Raw genomic sequence first — 18,042 nt, forward strand, 5'->3', positions numbered from 1 at the left:
TATTAATTAAAAAAAATCACAAATTACTCACTATTATTACTTTACTTTTAACAGAAACATTTCTACAAACTTAATTATTGTTTTCCAAGTGGAAATAAAAAATATATATTTTTAGGCCTAAAACGACTTCCGATAACATGGGGGCTCGGATAACAAGGGCTCAGATAATCGAGAGTGTACAGTAGCTGTTACTGTATAATCATTCTATATTTTAAGTGTAGGCCTATATTTTTCCTGTGTCATTGCATTGGAAACCTTATTTTTTAAGGCGGATGTGTTTATTTTATTAATAAATTCTTTTCTTCTCCAACATCAATTGCTGTGTTTTAAAAATATATAACGGTAATACTAAACTAATAAGTACCATAAACAATTGAAACATTATTCAAAGGTTTGAACACTATCCCTTATAAGAAAAACTTACTGACACTTATATTGATGCAATAAAGAAATCCACTAGTTAACCGCCTGTGCTCCGCCACGGGAATATTTTCAGTGATAAAAGACATAATAAAATTATCAAATGCTGTTTATTTTTGTATTTAATTTAGGGGCTGCGTAATTTTTTAATATAAAATAGAACTGATGGCTGGCCTGTATAAACGATTTATGTTAAGGTAATCAAATTGATATATTAGTGTTACCAAATAAATGTTGAATATTAATTTGAGTTTGAGTCATTTGAAAGATAAATAGTGTGCAAACTGTGCAATGCTAAAACCTAATAATTTACTTATTCTATGGAGATAATTTGTTCATTCATGTATATACATTCGTTGTTTTTTTTTTCTTTACATTCGATGTGTGAAAATAGTCACTTAAATCACGCATCAGTTGGTCACATATCTTTGAGTCATTCTGTGAGCAAGAACTGGGTTTTTGTCATATATGCTATATAAAGTTAGGCACACTTTGGTTTAGGGATGGACAGGTCCCGAAATTTCGGAAAATTTTCAGGAAAAAAATATTCTTGATTTTCGGGATGGGATTATATTTGACTTGGGAATTTTTCGGGACGGGATTTGGTCCGATCGTCAGCAATTTTGCCGCTTCGCGAGTGACGATGACACCACTATCGCGAGAGATGTTCACGATAGTTCCGCGAACGCAGGAGGCGAAGTCATTTTGACAATCGCCCCGTGACCGCGGAGTCATACCGACGAGACCGCGAGTAATACCGACGATCGCTCCGTGACCGTTGAGTCATATCGACGTTCGCGCCGTGACTGCGGAGTCATACCAACAATCTCCCCGTGGCCGTGGAGTCATACCGACGTTCGCGGCGTGACCACGGATTCATACCGATGATCTCCCCGTAACCGTGGAGTCATACCGACGATCACCTCGTGACCGCGGTCATTTTGACGATCGCACCGTGAACACGAGTCATTTCGACCACGAGTCACAAGTTTCATTCAATTCTAATAGGTACCTGTAAATTGTTACCAGTTTTTATAGATCAGTGCCACAAACGGCAAAATTTTTTTTTTCTTTGTCTTTTTTGGTCCATTTTTGTTGTTTTTTCCCGTCCATCCCTACTTTGGTTCAATGTTACAGGCATTAACGGTCCAATCTGATGGTAAAAAGAGTCCCGAATCTTAGAATTATATTGACTACCAGAATGATGTTGATTCATCTAAGTGAGACTTATAAACTCTCCATTGCAAATGAAGAGTTGTATTGCCTTACATTATCCAAATAGTTTTTTGAAAGTGTTTTTGTTTCTTTTCAATGTTTGATACTTAACACTTAATTGATAGTCGAGGTAGCCCCGTTGATAAGATTTTCTTTGAACTCAGAATGTTAATTATGAGCTAATTTTACCTTCCCCTTATGACAACATAACGAGAATATATTTGTGTATCTGTTAGTATGTTCTGACTCTAAATTCATAGATTTGCAGTAGTGACAAATCAAATTTAACGACCCCAATTCAAAATAGTCTGTGTTTTTTGTAGGGACTTCCATAGCACATTTAACACCATCACTGCTATTTACTTTTTTAGTTTGATGGTTTTCCACTTTTTTTTGTTCTGGTTGTCTTTTTATGGTTAATGACTTTTTACCTTTTCTTTTATTTTTGTACTATTCACACCCTGGGGTTTATGATAAAATAGTATAACGCTGTAAATGACCCAAAACAACATTGCCATTAACACGTTCACTACCGAGCGACGCACATTTGCGTCGGTCCGGTCACTCCTACAGACCAAATGAATGATCATGACATTGCTTACAGACCAAGTGATATAGGAATAACATTGCCGACAGACCAAAAGAGAAATATAATTTAAATGGACTAATTGACTTCATATTAACCTTTAGTGAATTAGTAAGCAATAAATATTGTTTTTATTTATCGTTTTGAGCAAATTTTAAAACGCCGCATATACAGTCTATTTAACGAAATCCAGTTAAAAAGATTACATTTTCGTTTCAATAGACCAGGCGACGCACGTAAGCTTCGTTGTAAATTTGGTTGTTTCAAGCTTTTACACAAACAAATAAAGAAACTCCACTAAACACTAGCCAAAACTGCTAAGGTTATAACGTTTACATCTGTTTCTATGATGTCGCGGAATACACAATGTAAACAACAATGTTGCCAACTGTTGTGTGACGTAACCAATCGTCATATCCACAGACCAAGCGATGCACATTTGCGGCAGATATCCCTCTAGACCGATACGATAAAATCAGGTGTTTAAAATAGACCGTTGCTAAGAAATACGCTGATTAATAACATTGAACACCGACGCAACTGTGCGTCGTTAGTCTATTTCAATGTGACCAGCTGACGCAAATATGTGTCAGTGGTCTATTGTGAGAAACGAGTCGACGCACAATTGCGTCGCTGGTCTATGCGAACGTAAATTCCATATAATTGTGGTAGCGAACGTGTTTAACATCAAGTCACACACGTCTTCTCCAGAACCGAAATCGTAAGTCACAGTTTCTCAAGCAACTTCCCTGTGTAGATATTCATGTTTTAAGAAAGTAAGCGGACAGCTGATTTTGCGGCCCTAGGGATGTAAAAACCTGCTCGGTCTCCAAATAACGAGGACAGCTGGTATGGCCAGCAAAATGTAACTTTCAGCCACCAATAAACGTATGTGAAACAGCTTAAAACATCATAGTGTGGTGGAAAATATTATATCTAATTTCTTTGGATCAGCTGTCTGAAATTTTGAAATAAGTTCTTCTGGTTTACATTGAAATGGCAAAGCATATTTAAACACTGTGTTGTGATTGTTCTCATTACAACCATGGAGACCAATCAATATTTACTTAATAAAATCCTCATCTCAGAACAGTATTTTATTTCAATGAACCAAACCACAAAGAGTCAATAGTTATTTTATTATTGCAATTCTATTATTTTTCACAGCTTTTTGTTGCGAGTTGGTTAAAATTAGATGTTGTCATAAATGCAAAAAAAAAAAAATAACAGTACTGCACCCTGTTGGTAAACCTTATAACTTTTTAATGCTATTTAATATCATAGAACCAACTTATTTTTTGAAACAGCCGACAAAATTCAAATATAATTACTCATAAGGTTTACATGGGAAACTCCAGAGCCACTGGGGCGGAGCCCGAAGGGATTTTTGAGATAAGAATATATAATCTGGAATGTGAGCTATCATCACACCAAATTTCAGCCCGATCCAACCAGTATTTTTCACGTTTACTTACATACTTACATACATACATCCATACATCCAAACTTTCTCTTTTAATACTTTTTCAATGAAATGGCGACCATACATTTATAATATTAGTAGGATTTGAATTTGGGTTGGTGTTATATCACAATGAAAAACAGCGAGAAAGACTGGACAATTTGATATACTAAATAGAAAATTGTATTAACACTGTGCTGCATTTCTTGAGCAACCATTGAGCCCATGTGCAAACTAGGGAAACATAGGAAAGTCCTATAACTCCACCAAGTAGAAGTAATAGAAATAATGATTTTTTTAAATTTATAATTGATATTATGGACAACCTACTGCGGCTGTGAGTGGTAAGCATTTGTAGAAAACACTAAAAAACAAGATATGCTTTTGAAAAATTTTAAGATATTTACAAGAAATGTTGATGTCGAACTGTTATGTACAGTGAGTATTTCCATAATCTTTGAGTCAACTCTTTTTAAAGTCATCGAAAATTATGACTGTTATTCGTTTTAAAATAATGCCTGTAATCCTTATTAAAAATACGTGAAGGTGATTTCTATGAAACACTACTCCTCCGTTAATAATGGATGGATTTTTACAAACGATGTTTCAAAATTAGCCTAAGTAGTTTTAGTGTAGACGCCCCCTTTCTCCAATTCCTGTAATTAAAGTCCCCGGGCTTTGCCCCACAAGCCATCAAAATCCCAATGTATTTCTTATGAAGAAACGATTTTGTTTACTTAGACGAATAGTTTGTGTTAATTACAGCTGTTCATAGTAAACACTTTTTTTTATTGTACACACAAGAGCGTTCGTTTTCAGAGTGAATTCGTTTCCAGTTTCGATAACTGGAGTGGAGTGATTGATTACATTATCTTTGAGTTTACTCTTTTAAGTCATTGGAAATTATGACTGCTATTTGTTTTGAATGCCTGTAATACTTTGCAATTGCCCGAATTCGAGCAACAGGTACTCTAGTATTATTTATTTGAGAGCAATAATTGTTTTCCAGACACACCCCACCCAGTCAGCCTTTCTGTCCAGTGTAGATCTTCACACACACTTCAGTTACCAGCTGATGATGCCAGAGGCCATAGCGATTGTGTGTGCTCCTAGATATCAAGAGTGAGTATTACTAACCGAGCACTAGTTTGATGCAGTTTATCCTTTTGGTCGATTTTGTAAATCACATTGAGGTACTACTGACACATGATCCATTTCTTCAGGGTTTTCTCAGGACTCTTGACAATTATGTAAAAATGTAATGCAAAATCCCTATTTCTGATCATCCAATCTCTATTTCTGAGTTAATTTCCCAAAACTAATACCATAGGTGATTCTTACTATAAAACAAATTACCTAAGCCAGATTTAAGTCTTTTTATCCTGTTTTACTTTTCTATAAACATAAACCTTGTAAAACTCTGTAGTGAAATATTTACTATGATTAACCAACCCATTTTATATCCTTGTCGTCTGCATCACAAACATATAGGAAATGGACAGGGGATTCTACTGCTTATGTTTGTTTTTTTTTTTACTAGAATCTATTTCCTTTTTCTTAATCGTTTCATTTCTGTAATGCACTGATTACTTTTAAGTTTGACTACAGTTAGACAATTGTGAAATCCGAGTTTATGTTAACACTAACAAACTGGCTATTTATTATACAATTGTCAAAGTGGAACAAATTGTAAGGGATCAGTGATCAATTGAACTCTGGCTTCATTGAGCTATCAGAGGTTAAAGGATGTATCGTCATATTGAAAAATTGTACCAGACAGTAGACATTGTAACATGAAATGTGCATCTTAGGAATAACACGTCTGTTGTATCTTCAGGGAATTACACATCTTACTAGCCACTCATTCTAGTTCTGATCCTACTGGATATATTTGTTCTTGTAAATTTAACTCTATTCTTGAATACATATATAAGCTATATCGTTTATTGCAGAGTGAAAGTGTTCTGTTTAACGCCTTATCATGGTCTGGAGTTCATTAAGAACTGTCGGCAACCTGGATTCCACCCCCACCCTAATGAACCACCGCTCTTTATGGTAAGTTTGCCATTATTATTATTTCTAATCACAATATATGTAGATTAGTGTTACTTTCAAAAAGGTGCAAATATTTTTGGTATTAGTGAAAACCAAAGCGTGGCCCATCACCAAACGGAAATGAGAGGTTCTACTGTTGCCAGCTTAGTCTAGGTTCTAGTATATCTTAATTTTTGCATATGAGCTTCTTACATACATCAATTAGCCCAACTAAGGCAGGTCATGACTGACATTTATTTATTGTAGGTAGCGGAACACTACAGGATGGACAGCTCTGCCGCTTTGGAAGTTGTTGATCTCAGGAGATAGTAGAACTGAACAGCTGACTGCACATTCCTCGCACCAAAGATTGCTTTTAACACACTGACTGAGCGATTATGTTGCTATATTTGTATAAATATTCGTATTATTTATTTTGTAAAATTAATATCATTATATAAATGCTTTATAAAGAGTCTCCTACTTTTTATTCCTTAACCAGTCAGTTATTCTTTGAATAGTTTTATATACTGTTTTTTTTTACTACAAACTTTCAGATATTATCTAAGATGGTGAGATCTCACAACAATAATGTGTTAAATTTTTATCAGGTAACATTTTTTCAGCTATCAAATTGTTTGATTTTTGATGATATCAGTAGAATGAATCTTAAGAAACAAACAGTAGTATATTGCATCTATAGTGCCTAAAGTAGCTCTTTTCGACACAAGCTTAAGTTTAATCAAATCAAATCAAATCAAAATTTTCTTTATTCATTATGTACACATAGAGTACAGAATGGCGTCAACAAGTACTATTATAAACTAGTAAGTACAAGTATATATAATACAATAATAAATTAAAAATTGTAATCACTGTAAGAAATCAAATTAACCGTTACAGAGAACATATGCTCAAAAAAATTCATTAAAACTGTACAAAGGTTTAACAATTAATAAATTACTTCAATTTATTTTTGAAGGACCCGAAATCAGTTATACATTTTATGTTTTCTGGTAATGAATTATAAAATTTGATGCCTGAATATGTTGCCTTCTTCTCATAAAACGTTAGCTTATGTCTATTAAAACAAAAATTATTCTTATTCCTAGTTTCGTATCTGTGGTTAGAACCTAGCATACAAAGACTATTTTGATTTTTTTTAAATCCACAGAATCAGATCATAGATTAATTGGTTGTAAACTGTCATTATTCCTAAATTTGAAAAATGTTCTCTGGCTGACTCAAACCACTTAAGTTTCATTATTATTCTTATTGCTTTTTTTAATACAAGTATCATGTTTAAATTTTAATAAGATGTGTTACCACAAACCGACAAACCAAAATAGACATGAGAGTGCACAAAAGCAAAATAAACTGCTCTAAGGGTTTTAATATCACAAAATGGTGATAATTTTCTAAGGGTGAAAAGACCTGTTGACATTTTTTACAAACTAGAGATACATGAGTGTTCCAGCTAAGAAGTCTATCAACAGTTAAACCAAGGAATTTTGTTTCCTTAATTTCATCTATAAAGGAATCATTAAGACAAACATTCTTTACCACAGGCCCACTTTTCCTATTTGAAGCGGAAAAATTAATATATTTCGTTTTCTGTTTATTTATTAAAAGGTTTAGATCAGCTTAATGTTGTTGGATTGCATTAAGTTTTATAAAAAAAGATATTTCTATATCATTTGCATGATGGTATCCGGATAGTTTTATATTTACATCATCTGCATATAAAGTGATTTTACTTTGATCACTGAAATTAGCTAAGCTATTGATGTAGCAGAAAAAGAATAAAGGTCCCAATATAGATCCTTGTGGTACACCATATGTCAACAGACTGTTACTGGAACGGCAAGATATAAGTTGATTAAACTTGTTTACGTATTTCAGTTCAACAAAAGTAAGAAGTTCGATTACAGTACATAAATAAGATTTGATCCAATCATAAGCTTTATTTTTTATTCCAAAATTTGAAAGAATACTTATAATTTGGTATGACAAACACTATCAAATGCCTTGCTGAGGTCGATGAAAATTCCTACGGTTTGCTCGCCTTTATCTATAGAATCAATGGATGATTCTATGAAATCTGTACTTGCACTTATGACAGATTTGTTTTGTCTAAAGCCATGTTGCTCATTGGAAATAATCTCGTGAGACTCCAAGTATTTTGTCAATTGCTGTGCAACCACTCTCTCATACAATTTGAAAAAGGATGACAGTAAAGATAGCGGCCTGTAGTTAGAAGCAATTTGTGCATCACCAGATTTAAAAAGTGGGGTGTTTTTTGAGACTTTTAGTTTGTTGATAGGAAAAATGCCAGAAATGAAAGACGAGTTAATTACATGTGTTTATTTTTAATGATTATTTAAGAGACATTAAAATTTAATGTTATTTTTATTTTGGTGTTTAATGGTTTCTTTAGATAAACAGAGGCAAGTTTTATTATAGGCAAAGGTATGTCGTCATATCCAGCAGAGTATTTATTGTCAAATGATCTTAGTACACTCTCAAAGTCCTCTTCAGTAATAGCTTCAAAAATACTTAGTTTGCTGTTGACCGCTCACATGGTAATGACCGGGAAGAAGCAGGGATTGAAAATTGATGAGGGCCAAAAGTGGTCCATAAAACTGGCTCGGCCATGACAATATTTATACAAATACAAAGTATGAAATAGGTTCTAAATAGTGGCATAGATTTTTTGATCGAATTCAATCATGGCCGCTCAAGTGACATGCTACATTTTAGCCAAAAACTTTAAAACATATATTACTTGGGTTATAGAGGGGGTACACATTTGTTAATTGGAGGTACAAAATAATTGCATAGGTCTTGATTTGATTCGATCATGGCCGGGCCAGTGACATGGTCGTCAAAAAATTGATCTTTAAAAAAAATCTGTAAATTTTGGAATTGTGTAACTTGTAGTTAAAAATATAATTCAACATATGACATAGGGCCTATGCAAATTTTTAAAACTATGTTTTTTTATCAGAACTATTTTCATTATGAAAATTAGCAGACAAATTATCTTTTGAATATTTAACGAGATAATATCTTAACTGTTTTAGTACCTATGAACAGTATTCTGGCCATTTTGCTACAGTCCAGTTATGCAAATTATGCCAAGACATAGGAGGGTTTTAAGCATGTCTTCATAGTGTAACCTGTTTTTAGTTAGGTGGACCCTTCCTAAATTTTAACCCACCAGCCAAAACTTTTACAGCATTCATCACTCATTTTAGAATAACTAATAGACATATTAACTTCTTGGCATGTTCCTATGGATTCAGTATTCTTGGTTTGTAATCTTCTTAGTTGTTACCATCTGGCTGAATAAATCCAGGTACCTTAATTTCTAGACATCTCACAGTGGTAATATTACTATATGTGAGGATATACCATTTCATCATTTGAGCACAAATTGATTGCATGATAAATTTAGGCACTGAACAAAAAATAAGTCATTTTTGTACAAATTTAGTTTTAGTTTACTTAAATCTCAAGTATAATACAAAACAGTCAAGAGTGATAACACAAATACTATTTATTTAAAGAATATTCTATAGCTTATCACAGAACCATCAGTTCATTACTCATTAATTCACAACTTCTGCAAAATGTTGGTCTCTTAAAAAAATTAGTTTCAGTTGAATACTTACAACTACAACTCATCTTGTAATATAGTGTTCTTTCTCTGTTATAGGGTAGGAAATAGATACAAACAGACTTTTATTTTTTTATCAGTGGTAAGTAAAAATATTTATTCCTATAAGTTATTAAGTTGCCTAATATTTACAAGTCGTTTACATTAAATATCACAAGTTAGGTAAGTTCCACACCTAGGTTGGTGAGAGGCGGTGCTATGTGATCTGTATCTGTGCTCTTTCAAACGTATGCATGTCAGCTACTTCGTCAAAGTCGTCTTCATTGATCAAAACATCTCTGCCAAACCTCCTCCTGCAACATTGCCAGGGTTTAAAAAAATATTAAACAGGTTTCATCTCAAGGTTGCTACATAGACGTGTTTCAGAAAAAAAATAGGAAAGTAAATATTCACATCACACCACTGATAAGTCAGTATGAAATACTGTTGAAAATATCAACAAGTTGATTTTATCAAAACAAGAATATTCATTGGTAAACATTAAACAAATATTTAAAAAAATCTAGTGATGAAGTTGGAAGAGTTTGTTTAGGAGGGTTCATCTATTCAAACCATTTTATAAATATTCAACACTTAATATAAAAACAAAAGAATCATAATAAAACAGGTTATTGGTAGCATGGACTTGAGATAAGCATTTTTCATGCATGGGATGTTGTAGGGTATTTAACATTTTCTTTAATAATTAAAGAACCAAATGAAAATCCTCAACATGCCTGCGGCTTAGTATGGAGGAAAGTGTTGTATTGAGTTAGTAATATTATTTGGTTTCGGCGTTTCGTCATGTAAATTTGTGTTTGTTAACACAACTTATCTTAATCAACCGATTATAATCTGACTAGTTTTAGCTGTAAAACTCTTGTATATAAATTAGTTATATCATAGAATAGATAGAGAGCGTCAGCAGTGCTACGGTTAATATATGTTCCAGCACCCACCGCTAGGATCGCCATGTAGTTACGGCGTACGCGCTACACGTAACTACATGGCGCTCCCAGCGGTGTGCGGCAGAACCTATGGTAACCGCAGCACGGCTGACAGTCTATATTTAATTCTTTTTGTCTATGGTTATACTGTCTATGGTCACTGCAGAACGTGTGTGTGTGTGTTCGATAGCACGATAACTTGAGTAAAAATTATCCGAATCAGATTAAATAAATTACAAAGCGTGATTGGACTGTAAAACATTTTGTTTCTTATTTTTGACTACCAAAACATAAAATTACCCAATTCTCTCAAAACCATTTTGTATAGCTCAAAAGAAACAAATAATTTAGTAGTGTTTTTGTACGATTAATGGCTATGGCTACAGAGAATATTTAAAAAAACCATAATTTCCATGTTATTTGTATATGGAGAAGAAGCAAACTGTTTGCCTTGTTAAAGGGTATATTTTGGCAAATTTATTTAAGATATTAAAATTTTACTAATAACCCCACTTTAATACCTCCCCTGTATCAGCAAACTTTTAAGTACTTGTTAACATAATTTTATTTAAATAGGGGATAAATCTGACACGTTTAACAAAGTAATAATCCAAAGATAAAGTAAAGTGATAATCCAATGAGAATGGAGTCTGCAGGTTTGCGCCGGCGGGGGTATTTTTATATTTAAAAACCATTTTACAAAAAAATACCAAGTAATTCTTGATTATCCAGGAATCCTAGGACCACACTTCATCTTCATTATACCTTGTCAATTTAGCTTGATAAGTTGTGATAAATTTAAACTCACATTGCAATTCTCTTCCAGAGAAGTAGGCCTACTGCTCCAAGGCACGCAATGGCTACTGTGGTGAGGAGGAGTGTCATGATGGTCTTCCCTGGCTCAATGATCCCGTTGTGCTCAGGCTGGTTATTAGCCAAAACTGATGATGACACTGCCATCATCTTAGATGTGCTCTCCAGCATAGACTCTCTTGGTTTTACTTTAGTCTCGTTCATTGATTTTGGTCCATTCTTGTCCATAGTAGGGCTAACAGAGACTTGGCTTTTGGGGTCTGCATTGTTCTCATTCACATTCTTCACAGGGTGCAGTTCATCTACGTCCTGTCCACCTTTGTATTTGCTTTGCAGCATATCCTCCTGTTCGGAATGTGCTTTTTCACTTTTAGGTTCCTCAGTTGTTTGTCGATTAGTAATATTCTCTAACATACTCTTTTGTAAAATCTTCACATCAGTGACATTCAAATTACTTTCCTCATGGTGTTTGGTTTCAGAATTTACATTAACATCACTAACAATAGCTGGGTTTGCTAATTCCTTTTCCTGCTTTTTAGGAAATATTCTCGGAGGTAGATTACTCTTTTTTGGATTATCTCCATACAATATTGGAGTTGAAACATCGGTTTCTTTACTTGGGAATTCTATTTTAGGTTGAGTACCAACTAGGATCGGTATAGAATCTGTTTTTGGCGGAGAATCCTGTTTGGCTGTTGCGTCTGGTGTTGGTTGGATTTCTGAAAAAATAAAAAAAACTTAAGTTACATTTTATGATTTGTCTGTAAGCTTTATGAAATTTTTCAATAAGATTTCTTCATGAAGCTATTTTATAAAAAAATATTAGTATTACCTATATCACAAGTCTGCAAACGTAACAAAACTTACAGAAGAAATGGTTTTGTTTGTACCTTTCATTTATTATAAGTTAGAAAATGTATTCTTGTACTTCAGTAATATCAAATTTGTCTCTTTTGTTGGTAGGAGATTGTTTTTTATTACACAATTAGGGTTATGCTGTATTAAGTTAACCCTTCCCAGATGGCCTTTTGAATATATACAGACAGTAAAATTATTTGATTTAAATAGAAACTTTGAAAAATCTTTTTATATGAATAATTTATAGAATGTTTAAAAATAGTTGACTCATGCAACACTTTTGTCCAAAATAATTTGCTTATACAAATTATATTTTATTTCTTACTTTTTAAAGATTGATATAGATTTTTTTTATTTCTTATTTTTCTAGACAAACATTCCTACTACCGGTAGTACATCAGTTAAAGACATCATTGAATAAGAGGGCGTTTTTACAAAAATAATTATGTTATAGAGAGAGTGTCCCGTAAGTAAACAGCCAAACTCCGGGAAATGGTTCTATGGGTCAAAATAAAGAGAAAATGAAGAATAAAAGTTTTTCCAAAATCGCTTTGTTAACCAGATATCCGCCATTTTGTATTTTGTACATACACATTTTTATTTTAGGATTTTTTCAACCGATCTTTATAAAACTTGGTATGTAGGTTAAGGTAGAAGAGCCCCATGTTAGAAAAACGAATCATCTTGATTCAACTTAAAATTTCAAAATGGCGGCCATTTTAATTTGTTAAACTTAAATTAGCCTACTCAAAAACAGCTAATTTTATGAAAAAATGCCGAGAATACTTTCAGCCCCACTTTACAACTAAAAATCGTAATTCGATCTATTTGAACTTGGTATTGTTTGATAGGGAATTAAAAATGCTAAATGAAAGTATTCTTGGCATTTTCTCATAAAATTAGCCGTTTTTGAGTAATTTAAGTTTAAAAAATTAAAATGGCCACCATTTTGAAATTTTAAGTTGAATCAAGATGGTTCTTTTTTCTAACATGGGGCTCTTCTACTTTAACCTACATACCAAGTTTTATAAAGATCGGTTGAAAAAACCTAAAATAAAAATGTGTATGTACAAAATGGCGGATATCTGGTTAACGAAGCGATTTTTGAAAAATTGTTATTCTACATTTTCTCTTTGTTTTGACCCATAGAACCATTTCCCGGAGTTTGACTGTCTACTTAAGGGACACCCTGTATAGACAATCAACTATAATAATAATTGTCGTAATAATCAGCAGATATCAGCCCACCGTCCGCGGAGCCCAAAATGCTAGCAGATGAATGCGCCTATAGTCCGAGAAGGGTTAAGACACTTTCTGTAGTTAAGATTTCTAGAATAAAGCGCTTAAACCCTGAAATCAAATTGAACCAAATTGTCATCACGATAAAAAATACCCAACAAAGGTAAATTGGCAGAAAAATCTGTTTCTAAAACTATATTGAATTTGAAATACAAATATACTTTGATGTTGTTAATAACAAAGAAAGTCAACAGTTCTTTTATGTAGGTAACTATTCTGATTTAAGAATGGAATAAATTTATTTATCTGTGTTGGGAACATAGTTTAAACAAGGAAACATGTTTCTAAAAGATTCATAGCAGGCAAGTATAGTACAAAAGAACCTTATACAGTTATGTCCACTAAAATGTTATAATGTTTAAGCGCCCCCTGGTTAGTAGATCAGTGCCAGATGCAAAATTAGCTACTCTGGCATCCTAAGTTCCTAATTAGACAAACATTTGATCACCATACTGTGCAACATAAAAATAAACCACAAACACAAACATTTATTTTGGAAATAAATTATTGCATTCTAGTGCATAATTATTCAATAAATTTATTAGCCAATTTCCCATAAACGGAATAAACTATTACTATTACAGTAGGTCTCATGGTAATACCTAGACCCAGGACTAATTTGTTTTATGCACCTAGAGGTCAAAAACACCACCTGTTAGAATTCAAATATCATTAATAACCCTTTTTGAAAGCATTTTTATTTCAAACAACTAGTTTTGACAATTAATTATGTCTTAGTCGTAGTCAAGGTTTTTGTAAATATTAATTTCATTTCTTTGAAATTGACTATATTTTATGATTGTTTTTAACATAACTGCAGGATTTATATATAAATAGTATGTTTGATTTGTGGTGTTCATGGTGTTAAGTAAATTTCAAGGTTTTTTGTGGTTTTTGTATGTTAAAATCTTCTTTTACCTTTAATTTTGGTTTATCTTTTCCATATTCAAGAGAATTTGTAAATTTTATGTATGTTTTAGCAAATTTCCCATATAAGGAATACGCTATTACCTTAGGTCTCATGGTAAAGACCTAGACCCGGGACCTTTTTTATTTTGATGTCCCCAAATCCAAAATCACCATCTGTTGAAATGTATATATTTTTCAAAATCAAAGAAAAAGTACGTTCTTATACATAATTTTAAAGGTTCGGCAATCTTAATGAAAAAGAAAACTATTCCATTTTAAAAGTTATTAATTGGACAAGGTTTTGGTAATATCTTTGACTATTGGATACTAGAGACACTCTCTACAGGCCAGTGTAGCATAGAAAAACTTAGGCCTACATAAAAATTATATTAGATTTCTCTCAAAAATCACAAATTCAAACTTCCATTGCAGAATAAGGGCTTATACAAATGTATTATCTCAATGACTCTGTACCACTATGAAAATGACAATAAATTTGAAATAAAAACAACATTTAGTGCATTTATAGCTATTTTTTATCTAAGCAAATACATTTTTTTTAATCTTAATTTGCCTGTTATTCCCTACCTGTGAGGGAATATTTAAACCTAAATTAGTGCTATTTTGTCACCAATACTTAGTAGTTTAACGCATACATTTTTTTACACTAACTTCGTTCCACCCTGTACATTTATTTATATACATATATATGTCCGTTAGCATGGTAACTCGACTACTCGAGCACAAATCATCCGATTTTGATGACATTTCATACAAACGTTTAAACCTAGCCTACATTTATTCAAACGAGTTCGTGACCCAGCATGATCGGACCATGGGAACGGGGTTTTATTAGGTAAAGAAAGGTTTTTATAATTTTTCACCCTCAAAACATAAACACTTCGTTCCACCCTGTACATTTATTTATATACATATATATGTCCGTTAGCATGGTAACTCGACTACTCGAGCACAAATCATCCGATTTTGATGACATTTCATACAAACGTTTAAACCTAGCCTACATTTATTCAAACGAGTTCGTGACCCAGCATGATCGGACCATGGGAACGGGGTTTTATTAGGTAAAGAAAGGTTTTTATAATTTTTCACCCTCAAAACATAAAGTTTCCAAATTTTTTTTAAACCATTTTGAAGAGTTTAAAAAAACAAATAATTTAGTATCTTGAAGGGTTTTTGTACGATTACAGTAGAACCCCGGTAAACCGAAATAAAGTAGGGAGAGCCGTTTCAGATAACAAATTTTTTGGTAAACCTATCATATGCTAAAAATAGCCAAAGTATCACCACAGTGTGTAGGAAAAATAAATTTAAGAGAATGTCTATACAATTCAGTGTTTTGTTTCAGCTACAAAAATGTTACAATGGGATAGAAAATACTTTAAACCTGACAACCGAAGTTATTAAAGCATTTTACAGCCCTATATTATTTTATAGAACCATTTCGGTTATCCCGGTTTTCGGTTAACCTGAATTCGGTTAACAGTGGTTATACTGTATTGGCTTCAGAGAAAATTCAAAAAATTGTAAATTTAAATTTATAATTCCCATGTTATTCTTAGTATTGTAGGGAATAAGCAAATTATTATAGCTTACTTGATTATGGATATATTTTGCTCAATTATGGCAAATTTATTCATTTTGTACTAAGCTATTTATATTTCACTGAAATAAACTTTATTACCCTGTAACAGCAAACCTAGTTAAATTTAATGTTATTTAAATAGATATCTGAAAACAAAATCAGGCAAATGGACATTTGCTTAGTTTGCAGGTTTGCTGAGGCAGGGGTATTTGAATCAAATATGTGAATAAGAGAGAGAGAATATACAGATCACACAGCCAGACATCAATGTAGACTTCATTAGATCTTCTTGTCAAATTATAAATATTGTCAACCCTATTTTGAACATGTAATTAAATGAAATATACGTAACTAAGAAATAATTTTTCCTTGTTGTTATCCATAAAAACACTTGAATCTCAATCTCAATGTCATAGTTAATCTTAAGAGCCAATAGGTTTAAAATATTAGATTGACTTATATATTTAGAAATAAGTATATAAGCCCCCTTCTAACTCTTGAGTTTCCATACATATTTCCATTATTATATGAACAATTACTAATCAGTTTTATAATATCGATGGTTTTATAAAACAAATGGAACAAAACTCACTTTGTCATTTCCTTGTAACGACATCAATGTACAATATCTTATGTGAACTATCGTATCTCTGTCTTCACTATGATAGGCCTAGTGTGATTTATTTATTAAATTAATTTATTAGATACAAAAATATATATCAGTCTCAAAAATTATGAGTTATTAGTCAGTTTTCTTTAGTAAGTGGCAGTTATAAGAAAGTGCTGGCCAGCCTGTACAGTTTTAATCCGGTTATCATTTTTATTCCATTTTAATTATTTTGCCAAAATGACATAAGTTTGAATTATTGTGACTATTACTCTTTTAAAGAATCTATTGACATACCACAATGTATTGATACATTGATGATGTGGTTGCATACTAATGACCTGACAAAGTTCCAAGAAACAAAACTAGTCATCATATGAACAACTGTGGTTAGATAAGGTAATTATTTTATTTTGTCATTAAATATGAGACAGGGCAGGTTGTAGCAATTTGTTGTAAAAATTTGTTAAGAGTGTTTTGCTTCCTAAGTCAATGCTAAATCTAGTTCACATAAATGAGCTTACAGTATCCAAAGTCAATGCTTCGTCAGTTTATCGTAAATGATATCTCTAATTCTACTTGCATTATCTAAAGTCAATGGGATATCTGGTTCACATAAATGAGAAATCTACTTACAATGTCCAAATCAATTGTCTATTTGGTTCACATAAATGAAATGTCATTGGAATGTCTATCTGATTCATAATTGGAATGTCTGCGGATACTTGAAGTATATCCCAAGTCAAGGATATAGTTGGTTCACAAAAATTGAACCATCTATATCCTTGTGAACAGTGACTTTAGATACCTATTTGGAGTATCTAAAGTCACTGGTGAATTAACCTGATTCCGGCAACCTTAATTGATTAATCATTGTGTAACTCAACTAAATTAATCCGATAGTTCTTCCCTTTTGTTCTGAATTTAAATGTGCTAGTTTAGATGATTCATTGACTACCTAACATACGTTACGACTCTTTTGTTACGTTTTTATTTTTACCTTGCAAATAATGTCATAGTGACCAATAAACCCATAATGCCCATGTTAAATTTCTAAAAATGTAAATTCACGTAGAAAAAAGCCCTTTAGTCCGATTTGTACCATTTGAAATTTATACCTTCCCATAGTTGGTTACTATGACTGCTAAATTTCATGCAGGTTGCTTCAGTCGTTCACGAGGAGTATGAGGAAAACAAAAGCAGGAGTGTAGTATAAGAGCTTCGCTTGCTCCGCTCAATTATTCATACACAAACACTGTCTCAATTTAAAATTGCCGGTAAAAAAACTTGATGGTGAGGGTCAACTACAAACTAAAATAACGTCTAGATAACTCCGCTCAATCATGTGTATGCTGATGCAACTGCGAACACTACCTAGTATACAGGGTGAACAACTTAACTGTGCCACCATTTGTATCTCAGAAACTATTAGATTTTGAGAAAACATTAAATGGGGAACTTACATTTTTTTATAACATTAAAAAAATATTCTTAAGGGGACCCTTATAATTTATGGTGTTTTTAGAATGTCGATATAATTTTAAAACTGTTATTCATTAAATTTTTTCTCTAAAGCTACTCATTTAGTTGAGCTACAGCGTGTTACATTCTGGAAAAAGCGGCTTCCT

At 32.6% G+C, this 18,042-nt stretch overlaps 2 protein-coding genes across 3 annotated transcripts in view; one reads left to right on the forward strand and one right to left on the reverse strand.

Moving 5' to 3' along the window:
- Positions 1 to 6,193, forward strand: part of LOC128985770 (STAM-binding protein-like) — a 53,290-nt gene extending 47,097 nt beyond the window's left edge. For both annotated transcript variants that reach the window (XM_054405628.1, XM_054405627.1), the window contains exons 7-9: positions 4,693 to 4,805; positions 5,636 to 5,738; positions 5,985 to 6,193. In XM_054405628.1, the coding sequence (XP_054261603.1) occupies positions 4,693 to 4,805; positions 5,636 to 5,738; positions 5,985 to 6,047 (279 nt within the window). In that variant the 3' untranslated portion in view covers positions 6,048 to 6,193. The remainder of the gene's footprint in view (positions 1 to 4,692; positions 4,806 to 5,635; positions 5,739 to 5,984) is intronic.
- A 217-nt stretch (positions 6,194 to 6,410) lies between these two features.
- The window catches only part of LOC128987294 (uncharacterized), a 31,468-nt gene continuing 19,836 nt past the window's right edge, over positions 6,411 to 18,042 (reverse strand). Inside the window, exons 2-3 of the mRNA XM_054408064.1 lie at positions 11,131 to 11,854; positions 6,411 to 9,689 (exon numbers count right to left, since the gene is read on the reverse strand). Of these exons, the coding sequence (XP_054264039.1) occupies positions 9,593 to 9,689; positions 11,131 to 11,854 (821 nt within the window). The 3' untranslated portion in view covers positions 6,411 to 9,592. The remainder of the gene's footprint in view (positions 9,690 to 11,130; positions 11,855 to 18,042) is intronic.

The sequence above is a fragment of the Macrosteles quadrilineatus genome, unplaced genomic scaffold (assembly GCF_028750875.1).
Source record: "Macrosteles quadrilineatus isolate MER2022 unplaced genomic scaffold, UCM_ALF_1.0 Scaffold_2__2_contigs__length_208266976, whole genome shotgun sequence".
Taxonomy (NCBI): Eukaryota; Metazoa; Arthropoda; class Insecta; order Hemiptera; family Cicadellidae; genus Macrosteles; species Macrosteles quadrilineatus.